General features: G+C 42.8%; 2 protein-coding genes across 3 annotated transcripts in view; one reads left to right on the top strand and one right to left on the bottom strand.

Moving 5' to 3' along the window:
• Positions 1-15,113, bottom strand: part of LOC124117201 (phosphatidylethanolamine N-methyltransferase-like) — a 28,044-nt gene extending 12,931 nt beyond the window's left edge. For both annotated transcript variants that reach the window (XM_046478964.2, XM_048380795.1), the window contains exons 1-3: positions 14,964-15,113; positions 11,071-11,163; positions 4,601-4,716 (exon numbers count right to left, since the gene is read on the bottom strand). In XM_046478964.2, the coding sequence (XP_046334920.1) occupies positions 4,601-4,716; positions 11,071-11,163; positions 14,964-15,035 (281 nt within the window). In that variant the 5' untranslated portion in view covers positions 15,036-15,113. The remainder of the gene's footprint in view (positions 1-4,600; positions 4,717-11,070; positions 11,164-14,963) is intronic.
• A 482-nt stretch (positions 15,114-15,595) lies between these two features.
• Positions 15,596-24,090, top strand: part of LOC124117200 (MYCBP-associated protein-like) — a 33,637-nt gene continuing 25,142 nt past the window's right edge. Inside the window, exons 1-5 of the mRNA XM_048380753.1 lie at positions 15,596-15,808; positions 18,821-18,948; positions 21,689-21,786; positions 22,231-22,295; positions 23,399-23,523. Coding sequence (XP_048236710.1) covers positions 15,673-15,808; positions 18,821-18,948; positions 21,689-21,786; positions 22,231-22,295; positions 23,399-23,523 — 552 coding nt within the window. The 5' untranslated portion in view covers positions 15,596-15,672. The remainder of the gene's footprint in view (positions 15,809-18,820; positions 18,949-21,688; positions 21,787-22,230; positions 22,296-23,398; positions 23,524-24,090) is intronic.

The following is a 24,090-nucleotide window of genomic DNA, read 5'->3' as shown; positions in this document are numbered from 1 at the left end:
TTGAACCTGAGGACAACAACCTCACTGGTCAACTAACTGACAGACACAGGACCCAGTTCTCATGAAGCAGAATGCAGCGGGGCTGACTGTCCATTGCTATCTTGAACCTGAGGACAACAACCTCACTGGTCAACTAACTGACAGACACAGGACCCAGGTCTCATGGAGCAGAATGCAGCGGGGCTGGCTGTCCATTGCTATCTTGAACCTGAGGACAACAACCTCACTGGTCAACTAACTGACAGACACAGGACCCAGTTCTCATGGAGCAGAATGCAGCGGGGCTGACTGTCCATTGCTGTCTTGAACCTGAGGACAACAACCTCACTGGTCAACTAACTGACAGACACAGGACCCAGTTCTCATGGAGCAGAATGCAGCGGGGCTGACTGTCCATTGCTATCTTGAACCTGAGGACAACAACCTCACTGGTCAACTAACTGACAGACACAGGACCCAGTTCTCATGGAGCAGAATGCAGCGGGGCTGACTGTCCATTGCTATCTTGGACCTGAGGACAACAACCTCACTGGTCAACTAACTGACAGACACAGGACCCAGTTCTCATGGAGCAGAATGCAGCGGGGCTGACTGTCCATTGCTATCTTGGACCTGAGGACAACAACCTCACTGGTCAACTAACTGACAGACACAGGACCCAGTTCTCATGGAGCAGAATGCAGCGGGGCTGACTGTCCATTGCTATCTTGAACCTGAGGACAACAACCTCACTGGTCAACTAACTGACAGACACAGGACCCAGTTCTCATGGAGCAGAATGCAGCGGGGCTGACTGTCCATTGCTATCTTGAACCTGAGGACAACAACCTCACTGGTCAACTAACTGACAGACACAGGACCCAGTTCTCATGGAGCAGAATGCAGCGGGGCTGACTGCCCATTGCTATCTTGAACCTGAGGACAACAACCTCACTGGTCAACTAACTGACAGACACAGGACCCAGTTCTCATGGAGCAGAATACAGCGGGGCTGACTGCCCATTGCTATCTTGAACCTGAGGACAACAACCTCACTGGTCAACTAACTGACAGACACAGGACCCAGTTCTCATGGAGCAGAATACAGCGGGGCTGACTGCCCATTGCTATCTTGAACCTGAGGACAACAACCTCACTGGTCAACTAACTGACAGACACAGGACCCAGTTCTCATGGAGCAGAATACAGCGGGGCTGACTGCCCATTGCTATCTTGAACCTGAGGACAACAACCTCACTGGTCAACTAACTGACAGACACAGGACCCAGTTCTCATGGAGCAGAATACAGCGGGGCTGACTGCCCATTGCTATCTTGAACCTGAGGACAACAACCTCACTGGTCAACTAACTGACAGACACAGGACCCAGTTCTCATGGAGCAGAATGCAGCGGGGCTGACTGTCCATTGCTGTCTTGAACCTGAGGACAACAACCTCACTGGTCAACTAACTGACAGACACAGGACCCAGTTCTCATGGAGCAGAATGCAGCGGGGCTGACTGTCCATTGCTATCTTGAACCTGAGGACAACAACCTCACTGGTCAACTAACTGACAGACACAGGACCCAGTTCTCATGGAGCAGAATGCAGCGGGGCTGACTGTCCATTGCCATCTTGAACCTGAGGACAACAACCTCACTGGTCAACTAACTGACAGACACAGGACCCAGTTCTCATGGAGCAGAATGCAGCGGGGCTGACTGTCCATTGCTATCTTGAACCTGAGGACAACAACCTCACTGGTCAACTAACTGACAGACACAGGACCCAGTTCTCATGGAGCAGAATACAGCGGGGCTGACTGTCCATTGCTATCTTGAACCGGAGGACAACAACCTCACTGGTCAACTAACTGACAGACACAGGACCCAGTTCTCATGGAGCAGAATGCAGCGGGGCTGACTGTCCATTGCTGTCTTGAACCTGAGGACAACCTCACTGGTCAACTAACTGACAGACACAGGACCCAGTTCTCATGGAGCAGAATGCAGCGGGGCTGACTGTCCATTGCTGTCTTGAACCTGAGGACAACAACCTCACTGGTCAACTAACTGACAGACACAGGACCCAGTTCTCATGGAGCAGAATGCAGCGGGGCTGACTGTCCATTGCTATCTTGAACCTGAGGATAACAACCTCACTGGTCAACTAACTGACAGACACAGGACCCAGTTCTCATGGAGCAGAATGCAGCTGGGTTGTCTGTCCATTGCTATCTTGAACCTGAGGACAACAACCTCACTGGTCAACTAACTGACAGACACAGGACCCAGTTCTCATGGAGCAGAATGCAGCGGGGCTGACTGTCCATTGCTGTCTTGAACCTGAGGACAACAACCTCACTGGTCAACTAACTGACAGACACAGGACCCAGTTCTCATGGAGCAGAATGCAGCGGGGCTGACTGTCCATTGCTATCTTGAACCTGAGGATAACAACCTCACTGGTCAACTAACTGACAGACACAGGACCCAGTTCTCATGGAGCAGAATGCAGCGGGGCTGACTGTCCATTGCCATCTTGAACCTGAGGACAACAACCTCACTGGTCAACTAACTGACAGACACAGGACCCAGTTCTCATGGAGCAGAATACAGCGGGGCTGACTGTCCATTGCCATCTTGAACCTGAGGACAACAACCTCACTGGTCAACTAACTGACAGACACAGGACCCAGTTCTCATGGAGCAGAATACAGCGGGGCTGACTGTCCATTGCCATCTTGAACCTGAGGACAACAACCTCACTGGTCAACTAACTGACAGACACAGGACCCAGTTCTCATGGAGCAGAATACAGCGGGGCTGACTGTCCATTGCCATCTTGAACCTGAGGACAACAACCTCACTGGTCAACTAACTGACAGACACAGGATCCAGGTCTGGCTTGTAAACAAGTGTTGGTTGGATTGTTGTTTTACACCGCACTCAGCAATATTCCAGCTATATGATGGCGGTCTGTAAATAATTGAGTCTGGACCAGACAATCAAGTGATTGACATCACGAGCATCGATCCATGCAATTTGGACCTATGACATGCATCAACCAAGTCAGCAAGCCTGACCACCCAATCCCGTTATCCCCTCTTACGACAAGCATAGTGGCCTTTTATGGCAAGCATGGGTTGCTGAAGACCTATTCTACCCCGGATCTTCACGGGCTTGTAAACGAGTGTCCCAAGATGACAATCATGACCTCTTTGATGTCTACAAGCTGGAAGCCGGAGGCACATCATAAATTACATTAAAATATCTATCTTTCTCTGAATCCCTTCACCAATTATTGAAGATGATTTCCTTGTTTGAAACCAAAACTTCATCATTTAGTGAAGAAAATCAGAAATAGACAGACTGAACTTCTATTTTTTATGTGAACAAAAATGTCAGCATGGTCAGTTAAATATAAATTGTATGATGCAGGGTTCACTCTAGGCATTACTGACATGGGCCCTTTATGTGAAAATTTCAAATATTCCAGAGGCACCCCCATAGAGCACAGTGTTTAAATGCCCCATTATATTTGAAAATGTGGACCTTTTTTTCAAATTTAAGAGCTTAAAGCGCAAGGCCCCTCCCTAGAATTATCCATGCATGATACCATAATAATAATAATGATCTTCTCTATTTATGTACAATGTCACACAGTTATAATAACCACACAGTCCTCAATGATTACAAGTGTGTGAATGTGTGAGTGTTTTTGTTTTTCTTGTTTAACACCACACTCATCAATATTCTAGCTCCATGGGGGCGGTCGGGTAGCCTTGTGGTTAAAGCGTTCGCTCGTCACGCCGAAGACCCAGGTTCGATTCCCGACATGGGTACAATGTGTGAAGCCCATTTCTGGTGTCCCCCGCCGTGATATTGCTGGAATATTGCTAAAAGCGGCGTAAAACCATATTCACTCACTCTAGGTCCATGATGGCGCCCTAATTCTCTGGACCAAGCAATCTCACAATTGATATCATGAGCAAAGATCTACACAGCAAAAATCCAGCGATATCATGGAAGCCCTTAAATAATCAAGTGTGGATCAGACAATCCAGTGATTGATATTGTGGGCAATGATCCATGCCATTGGGGAACGAGGTGTGAGGTGAAATGGGGTTTAACGTGGCGTCCAAGATTATTGCACTTATATAGCGACGTGCATGCACGTGTGTGTGGCTGCTTGTACTAGTCCGGACTGATGCCAATTTATAGTGCTAGCCCACTGAGATACCATGCCGAAGTTTAACATGAATACTCCACTCAGACACAGTATACTGACTCCGAGCCGACCAGTCCTTGTTTTAGCCCTTTAATGCCGAGCGCCAGACAGGGTAACAACAAGTACCATCTTTTAACGTCTTTTGGTATGATGCGGTCGGGGATCGAACCCCGGACCTTCCGCTCTCTGGGCGCTCTACCTCTGGGGAACGATGACACACCATCAACTAAAACACTTAGTCTGACCACCTTATCCATTAAGTCAGCTCTTGCGAACAGCATAGGGAGTAATTCGAACCCAGCATGACCCTGGTTCCCAGTTTTGTCCCCTCTTACGACAAGCAATGGGGTTCCATAGGGCAATAAACTTGGACAGAGGTTCTAACAAACCTGTAACTCTTGTAGAGAGTGGCAGAGATAATACAGAGAGCCAGGGCTGTACATGCAAGTCGGGGGTTCCCAAACAGCTTCGAAAGGAACTGTGTTCTGTACTCCAGTCTTGCAACCTGTGAAAGAAAATTCGGTTCTATCATAGTTGTGGGGGTGAACGTTCCTTAATGCCACACTCAGCAATACTCCAACCATATCTCGGCAGCCTGTTGATAGTCCAGTGGTGTGGAGTCATCCCTCAGATGACCTTCGTACCTTGTCAATCTCATTAAAATCAGATCTTAGTTTTGGCTACCACTTAAAGATCTGAGGACATCCCATTACGGGTCACGTCAGAACGACCTTTCGTGAATTTTGACCGACCAATGAAATGACTGACAAGAAATGAACAGTAGCCAATCAGAAGGCAGCTTTCTCGAGCTTTACGACACTAGTTTCAAACTGGCGACTACGCTTCGAAACATATTTAGAAGTATTCTTGATTAAAAAAATAAAACTGATTAGAAGAACATTCTGGAATGGCTTATAGATGGCCTAGATTGAATGGATATAATCATAAAACCCGTAACTGTCGTTCGGAACACCCCCTGTTAAATATTTCGTGGTTGCATGACAAGAAAACACATTCCGACTGTCACTTTCATGATTTGGTAAGCGACGCTCTGATTGGTTGGATGAAAGGTCGTTCTGACGTGACCCTTAATGGCAAGCCCTCAGATCTTTGTTTAGTATAGTGAGAACTAATATCTGATTTTAATGAGATTGTTACCTTGTCTACTTGCGGACGAGGTTAATACCTTTGGTCATGTGGACAAGGTGTCCGACCTCCAATCTGCATGATCAGTATGTCACTGGTTCTAATCCCATCAATGGAATACATCCCCACAACAAGTAGCAGAGCTCCACGTAACGTTTTGAGCAATTGAGTTTTAACTCAAGCATTATCTCAATGACGGCGGTCTGTAAATAATCGACCATCCAGTGATTGACATCATCAGCATCGATCTCCGCAATTGGGATTCAAGAACATGCATCAACCAAGTCAGCGAGCCTGACCACCCAATCTCGTAAGTCGCCTCTTCCGACAAGCTTTGGTTGCAGAAGACCAATTCTAACCTGGATCTTCACAGGCAGTAGAAATCTGTACCGTTTTTACTTACATGTTTGCGTGCGTTACGTCCTTAATTACAAACGTCAATAAACACAGAGATTCATGTCTACACTTGGGGAGTTTGTATTGGGCAATATTAAATAATAATTATAACAAATAGCTCTGGTGTCTGATATAAGTTTTTGCGATTTTTTTCCACATAACCCTAAAGATTATACAGACAACATACTTGACTACAAAACATCACAGAAAGTTTGCACATCTCTCTATCTCAAATAGTCAGCCAATTTCTGTCCTTTCAATAGCACAGTTAAAATCTTAATGGCTTTGGTTGGTTGTTTTGTTGTCTAACGCTGCACTCAGCAATATTCCAGCTATATGACGGCGGTCTGTAAATACACAAAAAATCGAGTCTGGACCAGACAATCCAGTGATCGATATCATGAGCATCAATCCTCGCAATTAGGATCGATGACATGAAACAATCAAGTCAGCGTGCCTGACCACCCGATCCCATTAGTCACCGTTTACGACAAGCATAGTCACCTTTTACGGCAAGCATGGGTTGCTGAAGAGCTATTCTGTCCCGGCTCTTCAAGGGTCCTTAATGGCACAGGTAAGATATGTTCCTGGTGCGTGAATGGCACAGTCGGTAATACATTTTCTTAAACACCTTTTTTTCATATAATTTTTTATACAAAGTGATAAATGTTCTAATAAATAAACTTTCTAATTTATAACAGCTTATTATGTTTGAGTGCCCTGCAGTACTATCATATTCTGACTGAAGGGGGTTGCTTAGCCAGGTCAAGGTGAAATGGGGTTTAACGTCGCATCCAAGATTATTGCACTTATATACACAAGTCTGTGTGTGTGTGTGGCTGCTTGTACTAGTCCGGACTGATGCCGATTTATAGTGCTAGCCCACTGAGATACCATGGCCCAGTTTAACAGGAATACCCGACTCAGACACAGTATACTGACTCCGAGCCGACCAGTCCTTGTTTTAGCCCCTTAATGCCGAATGCCAGACAGGGTAACAACAAGTACCATCTTTTAACATCTTTTGGTACGATGCGGCGCGGGATCGAACCCACAACCTTCAGCTCTCCGGGCGGATGCTCTACCACTAGACCAAGAGGCAGTTGCTGAGCCAGGTAAAAAACAAGTACCATCTTTTAACGTCTTTTGGTACGATGCGGCGCGGGATCGAACCTACAACCTTCCGCTCTCCGGGCGGATGCTCTAGCACTAGACCAAGAGGCAGTTGCTGAGCCAGGTAAACAAGAGATGACTAGGCAGATTTATGATTATTGAATACAGGGGTAATTAAATGGTGTTGACAACGTTATTTTAGGATAATGTTTTCACAGTTGGATTATGGTTGTTTTCATTGATACTTAGACAACCCAATTTAAGCTTACATGGCATTTAGGTTAACATTGTTTCAAAAGAGATACTTATTGAACGTTTTTGTTTCTGTGACAAAGTAGTCATGGATTAATATTTAGGTGATTTAGAATATTGCAAGGACATTTTATTTTCATATACTCAACAACAAAAGTTCCTGACACCAATATTTTAGTGTATTTTTCAAACAAGTTAAGTTTGGTTTTCAATATTGTAGTACATGTACTGAATCAAGTCACAAAAAATGCAACTGCTACAGAAAAGCATGCATTCCATGCAAAAGTTGACTTTTATGCAAGCCCCATGCATTTCACTACCCAAGAATGGGTATAAAAACATGTGCGTTAACAGGATTCCATATGCATTGTTTATCATCATGCTGACAACAACCACTCAGAAAAACAACAAAATTACGCAATTATTCAACATTACGAAATGCCACGCCTGTCCGAAAATGAGTGTCTGTGATCAATTGGTATGCTTGAAGCAGGATCGAGTCAACGTGATGTTGCAAGACAATTTAACATCCACAGAAACACCATTTGGTGTTTATGGCAATGTTGGCAACAGACTAATGCAGTCAGAGACCATCCTCGGTGTGGCAGGCCACTCGTAACCAATAATCAACAAGACAACTGGATTCGAACAACACACCTACAAAATTGATTCCAGCCAGCAACAGTGACTGCAAGATGCATCCCTGGCCTCGACGAATATCTTCACAAACCGTACGTCGTCGCCTCAGATGTGCAGGGATTGTCGCCAGAAGACCCGCCAGACGTCCCATTTTGACAGGAAACCACCGTCTAGCATGTCTACAGTTGTACATACAGCGTCTACGCTGGACGGCCATGCAGTGGGGACAACTTCTATTCACTGACAAATCTCGTTTTCACCTCAGCCACAGCGATGGATGGATTCGAGTGTACCGACGTCGAGGTGAACGTTACGTCAATCATTATGTCATGGAAGAAGATCGGTTCGGGGACGGCAGCGTTATGGTATAGGGTGGGATTATAGCAAGACAGAGGACCCATTTGATAGTGGTAGAGGGAAATCTCAATGGACAGCGCTACCGCGACGAGATCAACGGCCCTGTTGTTCTACCGTTTTCGCATCGTCATGGCCAAGGCATTACCTTTCAACATGACAACGCCCGGCCTCATATTGCTCAACTTGTTCAGGATTCCCTTCATCAAAACAACGTGAAAGTCATCCCCTGGCCGGCCCGCTCCCCTGATCTCTCACCAATCAAGCACATGTGGGATGAGATGGTTCGGCGCCTTCGACGTCAACCACGTGTTCCACAGACACTCCAGGAACTTCGAAACATGCTCCAGCAGATATGGACAGATATCCCACAGGACTTTGTGCGACACCTGGTCCATTCCATGAGATGAAGATGTGTTGCTTGCATTGCAACCAGAGGTGGACACACACGCTATTGATTTGTAAATTGACATTTTGGCACGTTCATGTTTTTTTTATGAAATCCCGCATTTTCTGAACACTTACAGGAGTCTTTTATCTGTTGCACAGCGAAATTGTTTCAGATTTGGTAAAAAACATAACTTTGCATTAAATCTTATTTAATGTCACAGGAACTTTTGTTGTTCAGTATAGTTTATGTATAAAGTATATTTTATGAATAGAACGACCATCAATGTTAGTTTCTTTGATAGGCATTTAGAAGTTGGAGTACTAAGTAAGAATAAGAATTTATGGATGAACAACTTCTTTATTACAATTAAGAGCAACGTTTCGGTGTAGGTTCTAACACACTTGCTTGATAACCGTGTTAGAACCTACACCGAAATGTCGCTCTTAATAGTAATAAAGAAGTTGTTCATCCATATATCTTATCCTTACTCATCAACGTTAGGTTAAGTTATCTAACAGTTATGATAGTTTTAAGTATATAGCATCATTGCAAAACTTAGGCTAAAAAAAATAATGGTCTTGGTTCTCAGGCACTGCCAACATCATAAAGTTTGCCGCACATTTCATTTTTATTTCCCTTTTAAAAACAAACAAAACCTTAAATATTCCAATTCCATGGTAGTCCAATAATGTATACCATTATTTGACTCATCAAGGAATACATTATGTTGGGAGGCCCTTTCCCAGGTGGAATGAACACAACTGTCTATTTGCTTACACAACTGTTTGTTTGATTACATACTAAGTAAGGATAAGATTTATGGATGAACAACTTCTTTATGGCAATTAATTGATTTTTTCCAAACAAAGAGTGACTAATCAATAAGATACTTAGCCCTAAGCTTATGAGCATGCATTCTATCTAATCGCAGTCTTATGTGTATGCAGCAGCTGTGTACGCTGATATGACTCACGACAGCTGTGTACGCTGATATGACTCACGACAGCTGTGTACGCTGATATGACTCACGACAGCTGTGTACGCTGATATGACTCACGACAGCTGTGGAAATGGTATCTCTGTGCTGATCAGTGACATAAAAATAGAGTCTCACACGTCAATATGATAAAAAGCTTGAAAAAATACTCGCATCCTTTGCCAATATGACATGTCCGGTTGTGTGTTAGGCAAGAAATATTGTACGTTTTTCAAGATCTGCGCTCCAGAAACGAGCACTACCGCCATTTTCAGTCTAAGTCAAAGTCGTTGCTAGTGAAACTCAAAAATTTATTTTTTCAAAATCCCAAACTATTAAAAAGGCACTGGTTTATCACTTGACCTATCTATGTACCAAGTTTGGTGAAGAAATATAGTATGGTTTTCAAGATTTGCTCCGGAAAGGAGCACAAACGCCATTTTCAGTCAAAGTCAAAGTTGTTGCTATTGAAACTAAAAATTGATTAATTCAAAATCCCAAACTATTATAGTCTGGAAGGTAATTTAAGGTACCGACCTCTACTACAATATCTGAAAAACTATTGGACCTACTCCAGTCAAAGTTGGTATGAGATTATTAAACAGTTATACATAACTGGATATTACATGTAAAGACAATCGGTGCATGAATAAAAAATCTGTCTATTTAGCTATCACTATTTTTCATCAACAACCAGACCTGTTCGTCATGGGTGGAACGAGCATTCATTGAAACAGCCATCTGCATAATGCTACCCCTGCGTCACAGGGCCATATGACACAGTTGAACCAATCAACTCAACTCGAAAGGGTGCACGGGAATCACGCACACACAAATACGGTGTTAGCGTTGGGCGTCTCAACTTGTGTGATATAAATAATTTTTCTACCTACCCTCTTTTATTTTTCCACGTAATAGGAACCAAACCTATTTTTTTTTAAAGGCCTTAGGGCATGTGAAAAAATAATGAAGTATATCTTAAATGGGATAGCCACAAGAGCATGAAGACTTCACTGATGTCTAGCCCTGACATGTAAGGTGGGATGAGTCAGAGCTCCAGATAAGCTGTGTATCTGTGTAAAATACGCTTCAGATATGCAGAAATATGCAGTAAAATCAAATCCAAGCGTATCAAATACGCAACGAACATTACAGATACGCTACAAAAATAAAACTTGTGTGTATCATCAAAATATTGTGAAGTAACCCTGCGTATTTGATTAGCAAATCAGCAACTTATTTTGAAATTATAAACGGGCATTCCGTCAACCTTGCCAAACTCCCCGATGACAGTCACATCATGATCATTTGCCATCATACTTTTTTATGGAAGTATCGTGGTATTTTTGAGTCCTATAAAGCTCTCGAACCCACACGACACCAGTTTGCAGGGACTAGATGAATAGTGTTTTTAAATATTTAATTTAAATACCCACATGTGTAAAAACTAGTGGGTAACAGAAATTTGAATACCCAGATAGAATTACTGATACCCAATGATTTTAAAATGCATGGGTAAAATACCCACAACACCAAAAGCTTATCTGGAACTCTGGATCAGTCATCACATAGTAACAGGTTGGCGTACTTACAACATTCCACGTGAAAGGAGTTAACCACAACGCAGCAAGTCCGAACCAGATGTTGGAGTCTGTCCATGTAATGGCCAGGTCCGGGATCTCCATCTGAAACCACAGCATCAACATCAGTGCTATCCTTCAGGCAGAGTGAGGAAGTGATTTGGAGGTTTTGTTGTTTAATGCCACACTCAGCAATATTCCAGCTCTGACAGTAGTCTGTAAATAACAGTGTTTCCGCTGGCTTTTGAAACTGCCAGTCCACCACGACTGGCAACTCTAAAAATTACCAGTCCCCCCTAATTTTTGTCAGTCCCAACTTTCAACAAATGAAAAAACGTATGAAAATTACCTGGTTTTAATTCTTTCAACTCTTTTTTTAATATTTCAAGACTAAATCACTGCAAATATATATTTAACCTTGAATATTTGATATTTAATAGCACTAAAAACAGACAAGGGGAACCAAGAAGTCAACTGACAAGTTGACTTTGTTCGAAAATATATACTTATATGAATATCGTCAATGTTTTGTTCAACAACAGATGCTAAGATGCTATATTTGCCGGTCCACAGGGACTGGCAGTAACATAAATTACCGGTCTAAGTAAAAAACTGGTAATTACCGGTTAACGGGAACACTGAATAATCGTGTCTGGATCAGACAATCCAGTGATTGACATCACGAGCATCGATCCACGCAATTAGGATACGATGACTTGCATCAACCAAGTCACCGAGACTGACCGTTAGTCGCCTTTTACAACAAGCATGAGTTGCTGAAGACCAATTCTAACCTGGATCTTCATGGGTTTGGAGGGAGGGAGGAGAAAATTTTGTAAATAATCTGGACTACATAATCCAATGATTGACATCATGAGCATCAACATATGCAATTGGGATACGATGACATGCATGAACCAAGCTAGCAAGCCTGACCATCCGATCCCGTTAGTCCCATCTTACAACAAACATTTGTTCTGGGGGAATTGATAAACCAGGAGTATTGATTCCTGTGGTGAGTATATGGTCTCTGCTGTGGAACAATATTTCCCGGATGAGGACTGTATCCCTCGGTTAATATCTACATAGGACTAATTCATTGCTCACACCAACCTTCTCGTCAAGACCAATTTTGTTAATGTTAATGGTATCCTAAGGCTAGTAGAATTTCAAACATTTTGGGGGTATTGCTACATGTTATCATTATTCAGGCGAGTAGATGTTTTCGGTTATTTCCATCCCTTACCATGTAGGTTACTATAGACCAAACAGAATTTTACTAGACACAGGCTTCGGACTAGTGGATAAAGTTAGACAAATTATAAAATTGGAAACAAGCAATAATTTGGATGGTTTGTTAACAATCCTGCTAAGAGTAATACCAAAGACGTATATATATATATATACTCAACAACAAAAGTCCCTGTGACACCAATATTTCAGTGTATTTTTCAAACAAGTAAAGTCTGGTTTTCAATATTTTAGTACATGTATGGAATCAAGTCACAAAAAATGCAACTGCTACAGAAAAGCATGCATTCCAAGCAAAAGTTGACTTTTATGCAAGCCCCATGCATTTCACTACCCAAGAATTGGTATAAAATCATGTGCGTTAACGGGATTCCATATGCATTGTTTAGCATCGTGCTGACAACAACCACTCAGAAAAACAACAAAATTACGCAATTATTCAACATTACGAAATGCCACGCCTGTCCGAAAATGAGCGTCTGTGATCAATTGGTATGCTTGAAGCAGGATCGAGTCAATGTGATGTTGCAAGATAATTTAACATCCACAGAAACACCATTTGGTGTTTATGGCAATGTTGGCAACAGACGAATGCAGTCAGAGACCATCCTCGGTGTGGCAGGCCATGTGTAACCAATAATCGACAAGACAAGTGGATTCGAACAACACACCTACAAAATTGATTGCAGCCAGCAACAGTGACTGCAAGATGCATCCCTGGCCTCGACGAATATCTTCATAAACCGTACGTCGTCACCTCAGATGTGCAGGGATTGTCGCCAGAAGACCCGCCAGACGTCCCATTTTGACAGGAAACCACCGTCTAGCATGTCTACAGTTGTACATACAGCGTCTACGCTGGACGGCAATGCAGTGGGGACAAGTTCTATTCACTGACAAATCTCGTTTTCACCTCAGCCACAGCGATGTACGGATTCGAGTGTACCGGCGGCGAGGTGAACTTTACATCAATCATTGTGTCATGGAAGAAGATCGGTTCGGGGGCAGCAGCGTTATGGTATGGGGTGGGATTACAGCAAGACAGAAGATCCGTTTGATAGTGATAGAGGGAAATTTCAATGGATAGCACTACCGCGATGACATCATCAACCCTGTTGTTCTACCGTTTTTGCATTGTCATGGCCCAGGCATTACCTTTCAACAACGCCCGGCCTCATCTTGCTCGACTTGTGTCCCCTGGCCGGCGGACACACACGCTATTGATTTGTAAATTGACATATTGGCATGTTCATGTTTTTTTATGAAATCACGCATTTTCTTAAGTCAGTATGGGAAATTAAACCATTTGAACACTTACAGGAGTCTTTTATCTGTTGCAAACCAAAATTGTTTCAGATTTGGTAAAAAACATAACTTTGCATTAAATCTTATTCAGTGTCACAGGAACTTTTGTTGTTCAGTATATGTATGTCTTTGGTAATACTGAACCACAAGGGACTGTTCTGTGGCTGTGGTCCTGTTGGCTAGGCTACCTATAGTTTGTACGACTCTAAAGGGGAAGTTTCAATGAACCTCCCAATGCGTTAACTAGTAGAAGTGAAAAAGGTAGAATGTAGTGCTGGGACAAGTCCAAATTAACTACCCGGGTACCCACCCCCTATTATCCGACCCTACCTGGGTACCCGCTGTAGGTCTCAAGAGTAGGGTACAAAATGTCCAATTGGGAAATTTTTTACCAGAGCCCTGGCAAAAAGTATTTAGGTACACTATGAAATGATCTGGTCATGCATACACTGAAGTTGACTTAAGTTTTATCTTTATTTAACCATATAAAAGTCAGAAAGAATGTGTGCATAGTCAGAAAGAAATGAGAACATTAGAACATGTAGTGTAACCATGGCGTTGTAGATAATTTTTGTCATTAAACAAAATATATAGGCCTGGGGCACCTGGGTCCTACTCAGTACCCACTCGACACGAGTACCTGAGTAACCCCTCCCGTCTCAGCCCTACCTAGCACCCATATATATATATACCGTATTCGACATAATAAGCGCCCAGGCCGCTCTCAAAATTAGTAGTAGTGGGCTCTTATTAGAATATTATTTTGGTGAAAAAAACAGTTGAAAGATAAATTTCGTGGTTTATGCTGACAGCCTGAAATGTTTATGTACGACAGATATATTTTTCCAGAATAATTAAGGGTACATATAACACACGAGTGCCTATTATACGCGAAAAAATAAGTCTTGTGTACATTGATTAATCGGAAGGGGTGCTAATTGGGATTGTTCACTAGCCAATATATTAGCAAATATCGCCGTGGGCGCTTATTACGTCGAATACGGTACTACAGGTTACACAGATGAGTCATTTTGCAACTTAATAATTACTTTTCTAATGGCAGCAGTGTAAAAGAGATGTATCGTCGGTTTAAACGTAACCCTCATGTTGGATACGAACGGGTACCTACCATTCGCTGGTAGCGACCAGCAAAGTATCCAATATATATAATCACTCATGCAACATTACACATTTAGTGAGTTCAATCGTCAGAGTAAGTTTCAAAACAATACTGCGCACACGTAGCAAACACCTGATGCATAAATCATAACACGTTCGTAGGCTTGAGGCCTAAAACAAAACCTAGCTTATCGTTACATAGAATGCTAGTTTTCAAAATGGCAACAAACCTCGCTAAAATCCAACAACAGCCTATCTTCACAACACCCCTTTGGTTGCCTGATATCGTAGTTATAATTCATGATACGCCCTCATTGGATCGTTGTTTATCAGCGACTTCCTTGTAAACAACCGTCCAGAGCGTGTTCGTCAGGACGCAACGCGAGTTTATCAGGGGCAGATAACTACACCATTTGCTAGCCGCTACAAAATTCAAATCATTACCAGAACAGGTATAAATCGATAAACGTAAACGAAATCACTGGCTATTAGTTATGTTTGATAAAAACTACATTCGAACCATCCTAACTGTATTAATTAACTGTATTAAATTAAATGTATCGATACATAAACAGACGTTTTCAGACAATAACAAAAGTTCAAATAAATAGATCCGTATTGAAATAGGTTAGATCTAAAAAGTGTCACCGGGATTATGCATATATATAAAATAAATAATCATGAACTGAATTTCATGCATATATTTATAATATAATCAGCATATTTTTTATGGCGACTTCATAATGATTCCATGTTGAGTTGATAACTGAGCTGAATTTGTTTAAAAAATCAGAATAAAATGAAACACGACACTGTGACGTCACAACCACACTACGTCATCGTTTTGGTTTTTGACGTCACAACAATACCCCGCGACAATCGGTAGTCAAACACGCCTTTGGACTGACGTGCAGATAGTGATAGAAAGAAAACCGAACTATGAGCGAGAAGAAGAAGCCGCGGGCTATGTCCATCACCAAGGGCCTCGGTGTGCCATCCGCCAACGACTCGGGGATGGGGGGCAGGAAGAAATCCCTGTCCCGTGTCAGTAGCAGTGTTTCACAGTCCGACGCAGGTGAGCTATCATAGATGTATTAAATGACCCGTGAAGATCCGGGGTAGAATAGATCTTCAGCAACCCATGCTTGTCGTAAGAGGCGAAAAACGGGGTCGGGTGGTCAGGCTCACTGACTTGGTTGATGCAGGTCACCGTGTCCCAATTGTGGGATCGATTCTCATGATGTCCATCGACCCGTGAAGATTCCGGGTTGGAATAGGTTTTCAGCAACCCATGCTTGCCGTAAAAGGTGACTGTGCTTGTCGTAAAAGGCGACTAACGGGATCGGGTGGTCACGCTCGCTGACTTGGTTGATGCACGTCATCGATCCCAGTTACGTGGATCGATGCTCATGATAATAATCACTGGATTGTCTGGTCCAGACTCGATTATTTACAGACTGCCGTCATATAGCTGGAATATTGCTGAGTGCGGCGTGAGAGAACAAATAAATAACAAACAAGGTGTATAAATATATTTCTTAACCGTTTCAACTTATGTGACTCCACAAGTTTTAAAAACTATTTAAATACATAATATTTTCTTGTAGCTTCGTTTGCATTATTTTTACAAATGTATAAATAAGTGTTTTCTTAACATTTTATTAACTATAAATAAAAAGAAAGTTACTCAGCGTCATTATTGAAGGGTCACCTAGGTATTTGTTTGTTTGTTGTTTAACGCCGCACTCAGCAATATTCCAACTATATGTCGGCGGTCTGTAAATAATCGAGTCTGGACCAGACAATCCAGTGATCACGATTGGATGCTTTTATGAATCTGGAAAAATGGACGCTTTTTAAAAACAAAGAAAAATGCAAGATTGGGGGTGATGTAAAAACTACCCAAAACACTCACCTGAACGTAACCAGTGGTTTAGCTCATGCACGTGCAATACATGATAAACAACTGTCAAAGTGGGTATAAAATAATTCAATCCAGATGCAAATGAACTGCATTATTCGAAGTTGTAAATGTGACGTTTTATTCTTATTGTCTGAGTGACCCCTACCGACGTTGAGTACATACTGGTGTTGTGAAAACATGAATATATCGATTTATTTCTGTTTACACTGATGATAAATTATGGAAGATATACACATAAAATTAATATCAAACCTACATTGTTCTATTGGCCACGAAATATAAGACAAGGTACACCGTCTGTCTTTGATACGATTGTTTCATTGGAGTTAGAATTTATTTACAATGTTATTAGCTTGATATAGATTAATTACCGGAGCTAAATTATATAGATAAAAAGACAGATATTAAAAGCGAAAAAAAGCCATTCCGTCATTTAGCTAAACTGAGGAGCAAAAGAAACTAAACATCTCAGTTTTATATTATGTTTGACTTTCAATTGAAAATATTTGAACTGAGCGATATTATAGCCAAACATTTAGATGTACTGACGCTTAGTCGGCAGTGAAAAAATTCTTTTACATGTTTTAATTTTTTAATATGATTTGATTTAAAACTTTTAAAGATGAAAAAAGAATCGCACAGTACACAGCTGCTGATCGGTATTTCAGTCATCAAACCGGAAAATCAATAAATTTGCTATTTTTCCGGCACAAAATACAACATTTGAAACATGGCAGGGGTCATGTTGTTGCTAATTCATTTTTTTACCCCAGTCTTCATTGAACTAATATATTTTTACACAAAATTACCCAGCCACAGATTACCTTTTACAAACAGTTGCAGGAATTATTGATGGTTAAATATACATAATCAAATTTAACAATCAGTTCTTTCAATTTTCATGTACATACAAAAACCTCGATATACTCACTCCCCCGCCTCAGCCTTGTTTGATTTGTCTTCGCTTCCAATTTATTTATGATGTCCGAAACATACGCGTATTGCATTGGATGTGTGGTCGGAAACGTCTGTACCTTAACGTGCCTAGTGCACGCAGTTAACAACACATCCCTCTATTAAATCAGTATTGCATTACAGTGTATGGCAGCACATTTATCAGACTGCTTCGTATGAACACGCGCTGAACATCTGTTGAATAAAGCGGATCGATGCAAAGAATAATTATTGTACTGACCTATTTACACGTGTACTTTGGGCTATAATGGCAAGTTTGAAATGGTAATATATATACACAACTCAAAAGAACACCCGTTTCTTTCATATTACTATAGTTGTATCACGAATCGGTTACGTTTTGTTTGTAGCATATGCAATAAGACTCACTACTTGAACTGATCAGTGAAGATCCGGGGTAGAACAGGTCTTCAGCAACCCATGTTTGCCGTAAAAGGGCACTATGCTTATCGTAAGAGGCGACTAACGGGATCGGGTTGTCAGGCTCGCTGACTTGGTTGATGCATGTCATCGTATCCCAATTGCTCGGATCGATGCTCATGATGTCAGTCACTGGATTATATGGTCCAGACTCGATTATTTACAGACCGTCGTTGTTTAATGCCGCACTCAGCAATATTTCAGCTATATGACGGCGGTCTGTAAATAATCAAGTCTAGACCAGACAATCCAGTGATTGACATCACAAGCATCGATCCACGCAATTGGGACTCGATGACATGGTCCAGGGCGCCAGAATTCGCTGTGCAGAGTTGCGTCCCTTGGGCACACCATAAACCTACGATGCCGGTTCAAAATACGATGTCACTGTTTTATAATGGCGTGTCCCAAAATAGATATTGTGTGTAAAATATTACATATCATTCCTTATATATATATATATATCATCACAGCAACGAAGCCCGATCTTGAGGTGAAGTGTATAAGGAGCCTTTGTAAGTCTATGAAAAATTGTATTGTATTGTGGAGTTGTGTCCCTTAGAAATGCCAGAATCTTATAATCAATGGTTCGAATCCTAGTTTCGCCTAAATGTTTGACAGCACCGCGCTCGTGGGTTTCACCGAAGTGGTAAACGTCTGAGACCTGCATCACTTCGGGCTTTCCTCCCCCATTAAGCTGACACGCCGTGATGCAGCTGGAATAGTGTTAAAAGCGGCGTTAAACACAACTCACTCACTTATACACAGGGCGGGGGAGAGGAAAAAAGAAGAAGCATGCACTTTTGGAAGAAGAGCCCGCCACGCCTGAACAAGTCAAGAAGGCGATGAGGGATCAGATGCTGGCTCAATTGAAGGCTGCCCCTGGCTTGGATAAGGTGAGCACCTTGGCGTCATCATAAGAAAACAAACAACATGTCAACCAAAAAACAACAACCCCGCCCCCGCCTCCCTCTCCCCCCCCCCCCCCCCCCCCCAAAAAAAAAAAAAAAAAAATTAAAAAAATACAACCCCAAAAACCCGGCTCCGTGGCCTAGTGGTAGAACGTCCGCCCGGAGAGCGGAAGGTCCAGGACTCGATCCCCGCCCGCGTCATTGTTACCCTGTCTGGCGCTCGGCATTAAGGGGCTAAAACAAGGACTGGTCGGCTCGGAGTCAGTATACTGTGTCTGAGTGGGGTATTCATGTTAAACTGCGGCCTGGTACCTCAGTTGGCTAGCATCATAACATCGGCAATGGTGCGCAAGGGCGGGAGTTAGCATTTTTTAAAGGGAGGGGTCCAAAATATCAAAATCCTCTCTCACCCCCAGGACCCCCGTTGTATCACTCCATCTGCAACATCCCTGTGGCAGGACCGACCGATGTTACCAGCCATGAACTGCTTCGTGAGTCATGGGCTAAACATGCAACTACGCTGTTCGTAAGGGGGGCGGTCGGGTAGCCTAGTGGTTAAAGTGTTCGCTCGTCACGCCGAAGACCCGGGTTCGGTACCCGACATGGGTACAATGTGTGAAGCCCATAGATAGGTCTAGTGGTAAACCGGTGCCTTTTTAATAGTTTGGGATTTTGAAAAAAGTAATTTTTGAGTTTCAATAGCAACGACTTTGACTTAGACTGAAAATGGCGGTAGTGCTAATTTCTGGAGCAGATCTTGAAAACCGTAAATATTTCTTGCCTTACACACAACCGGACATGTCATATTGGCGAGGGATGCGAGTATTTTTTCTAGCTTTTTGTCATATTGACATGTGAGTCTCTATTTTTATGTCACCGATCAGCATAGAGATACCATTTCCGCAGCTGTCGTGAGTCATATCAGCGTACACAGCTGCTGCATATACATTAGACTGCGATTAGATAGAATGCATGATCATGGGTGCTCATAAGCTTAGGGCTAAGTATCATTGATTTGTCGCACTTTGTTTGAGAAAGAAAAATTGCCAAAAAAATCAATTTCAGTATTGAAATATTGGCATCATGCGAGATAAACATTTCATGGCTTCCACAATACTGCCCTGCGGCATCCGGAATACCAGGGCCTGGCATCCAGTATACCAACAGAGGGTTGGCAACATGGCATCTTCAATTTAATGATAGAAGTTAACACTAGCCTGCTAGCCTGAGCATGTTTTAGTAATAGTATAGGTATCCTTAAGGCTTGTACGGGGTTAGAAATCAATATTTGTGTTCACTCGTCTGTGGCAAGCATATGCCACAGAGTTACCATCTACCATCTACCATGTCTCTAGTCATTCGTCAATCACCATTCCTAATAAGGGGCGGTCGGGTAGCCTAGTGGTTAAAGCGTTCGCTCGTCACGCCGAAGACCCGGGTTCGATACCCGACATGGGTACAATGTGTGAAGCCCATTTCTGGTGTCCCCCGCCGTGATATTGCTGGAATATTGCTAAAAGCGGCGTAAAAATATCCTCCCCACTCACTGTTCGTAAGAGTCGACTACGCGACTACAAAAATATACTACATATACCAGAGACCATGATTCTTTATTTAAGGCCACGTATAAACACAGCGTTGGGAATTAATGATGATCGCTGGGAACTTGAATTACGCATGAAACATGGTTGGGATTGGTTGCACGAGATTTCAAATCACGACGATAAGGATGCTGAATGCTGCATGCTGCAAGTTGTTACAACTAATCGCACGTGAAAACGCACCTGCTGCCTGGTATTAATTCTGTCTGGTTCATGGTTCAGCCTGCATTTGACTGGGTTTCACCTCAATTGCAGTCTTGTTAAAGTTCTACTCCTACATAAACCAACCGCCTCCGTGGTCTAGTGGTAGAGCGTACGCCCGGAGAGCGGAAGGTCCGGGGTTCGATTCCCCGGCCGCGTCATACCAAAAGACGTTAAAAGATGGTACTTGTTGTTACCCTGTCTGGCGCTCGGCATTAAGAGGCTAAAACAAGGACTGGTCGGCTCGGAGTCAGTATACTGTGTCTGAGTGGGATATTCATGTTAAACTGCGGCATGGTATTTCAGGGAGCTAGCACTATAAATCGGCATCAGTCCGGACTAGTACAGGCAGCCACACAAACACACACACGTACATGCACCTCGCTATATAAATGCAATAATCTTGGACGCTACGTTAAACCCCATTTCACCTCACCTACATAAACCCATCTTCCTGAAGATGCGCAGACACTCAATAGGAAGTTGCTTCAAAGAAAAGTTTGCAATCAGCCAATAAGGATCGAGGCTTATAAATGCAAGTACAAGTGAGCACTCAGAGAAGCATGTCTGATTTGTGTATCTAAAAACGAGTATAATCGGGAAGAACGCGGACGCAAAAAAATAAAGCGGCGCTATTATATTGGATGGGTTATACATCCTGTCATTTCTGAGCGCCACTGTGTCTACACCCGGGAAGGTGTACTATTAAGTGTATATTTATGTTCCGTGGGTGTTTTACTTTGCTAAGATTGAAGTTTACGAATCGACATGGTAAAAAAATCGAGCTGAATGATTTAAGAAAGTTGAGATCTAATAGGCCCATTCTACGTTTAGACTGAGCGGCCAAAGACCGCTCAGGGTTCACCTCTATCCATGGACAAAATCCGATCTTAAAGAGGTTGTTCTAAATCTGTGTTTAACAGCTGAGAAAAGAGATGATCCAGCACGATGTGTTGCGGGAGAAGAAGGCGAAATTGGTCAGGTTCACAGTGAGGAGGATCAACCCCAACTACAGGAAGAGGTCGGTCCAAACTGTTATGCTTCAAATCTGTCTCAATGCAGAAGTTGTGCTACAAATGAATACTTCAGGTTAAGCTCGTTTCAGAAGTTGTGCTAGAACTCTATTACTTCAAATTAAGGTCGCTGCAGAAGTTGTGCTAGAACTCTATTACTTCAAATTAAGCTCGTTGCAGAACACGTGCTATAACTTTAATACTTCAAATTAAGCTCGTTGCAGAAGTTTGCGCTGCAACTGTCGCACGTTAAATTAGGATCGTCATGAACATAATTTAAGTGCGACAGGTGTTCTTAATGAGCTTAATGTAATGTATGACCCATGACAGAATGCAGTAGTAATGTGATCTTTCATGTCTGTTGAGAAGTATACGAAAGCACAATTCACACGAAGTATTGATACATTGTGTAGTCATCACATCTACAGATGTCGAACTATTCCTCTTTCCAGGATGTCGGTGGCGGTGGCGGTGCCAGCCCCGAGTGACGTCAAGGCGGTCCCACTCACGTTGCCAGGTACGTCCCACAGAAATACAAATAAAGTCCCGTGAAGATTCCGGGTCTTCAGCAACCCGTGCTTGTCGCAAGAGGCGACTATCGGGATTGGTTGTCAGGCTCGCTGACTTGGTTGATGCATGTTATCGTATCCCAATTGCTTAGATTGATCCTCATGATGGCAATCACTGGATTGTCCGGTCCAGACTCGATTATTTACAGACCGCCGTCATATAGCTAGAATATTGGTGAGTGCGTTGTTTAACAACAAACAAACAAAGCGATTTTAGTTTACCAGCCCGAAGTCTAGGTGAGATTATGGCATTGTTGTGGACGCTGTCCATCGTCTATCCATCCTTCAGTCCCACCGCAGGCAATCGACTTTTTTCCGAATCGGTCGTGGGACAAGCCGGACACGCTGGAGATCAGAATGGGACTGATTTGTTTTGTTTGTTTGTTGTTTAACGCCATACACAGCAATAGTCCAGCTATATGACGGCGGTCCGTAAATAACCAATCTTGCCAAGACAATCCGGTGATTGACATCACGAACAACGATCCACGCAATTGGGATACGATGACATGCAATCAACCAAGTCACTGAGTTTGATCACCCCATCGATTTTATCGCCTCTTAGGCCAAGGTTGTTGGGGACCTATTTTCTTCCTTACGAGGAGGTGAGGTGAGGTGAAATTGGGTTTAACGTCGCGTCCAAGATTATTGCATTTATATAGCGACGTGCATGTACGTGTATGTGTTTCTGTGGCTGCTTGTACTAGTCCGGACTGATGCCGATTTATAGTGCTAGCTCACTGAGATACCATGCCGCATTTTAACATGGATACCCCACTCAGACACAGTATACTGACTCCGAGCCGACCAGTCCTTGTTTAGCCCCTTAATGCCGAGCGCCAGACAGGGTAACAACAAGTACCATCTTTAAACGTCTTTTGGTATGACGCGGCAGGGGATCGAACCCTGGACCTTCCGCTCTCCGGGCGGACGCTCTACCACTAGACCACGGAGGCGGTCCTTTCTTACGAGGAATCCCCAAGGGAGACAAATGCTTTTAAAGCCTCATTTCAAACATGAACTTCCACTACATATGTTCTCGTGTTTTCAGCGCATGAGGGTCCCCGGCTTGATAAAAGTGGGCGTGTCGTACCGCACAGCATTCTGGGAAGTGTGGAGATGTATATTGCGGAAGCGCAGAGGCGGGGAGTGGCGCACGTGGTGACGTCGAATAAGGTAACCAGTAACGTGTAGACTGTGAACAGTCTCTATTTCAGAACTGAATTAATAAAATATTAATAGAAATCCGAGGTACATTTCTTCTCGTTAATGTTGTCTTCTGACTGAATATATGAAAAAGCAACTCTGAAAATTCTTTTATTGAATTGATGTTGCAAAATAATTGTGCTGTTGTCAATATTCCAGCTATATGACGGCAGTCTGTATATAATCGACCACACAATCCTGACATCATGACCATCAATCCAGGCAATATGGATACGGTGACATGCATCAGCAAGTCAACTTTTAGTCAATCGGACGGAAAAATAAATGACTGAAATATTTTGGTGTAAATTGACGAAGCAAAAATTTCAGTCATTTTGCAGATTGACTGTAACATATAGACATTATTATCACTAGAGCGAGTGAGTGAGTATGGTTTTAAACCGCATTTTGCAATATTTCAACAATATCAAGGCAGGGGCGCTTGAAATGGGCTTCACACAATGTCGGGAATCGAACCCAGGTCTTCGGCGTGACGAGCAAACGCTTTAACCACTAGGCTACCCGACCGCCACTATT

The sequence above is a fragment of the Haliotis rufescens genome, unplaced genomic scaffold, assembly GCF_023055435.1.
Source record: "Haliotis rufescens isolate VD_foot unplaced genomic scaffold, xgHalRufe1.0.p SCAF_33, whole genome shotgun sequence".
In the NCBI taxonomy this organism is placed as follows: domain Eukaryota; kingdom Metazoa; phylum Mollusca; class Gastropoda; order Lepetellida; family Haliotidae; genus Haliotis; species Haliotis rufescens.
This window is presented reverse-complemented; position numbering and strand designations above follow the sequence as displayed.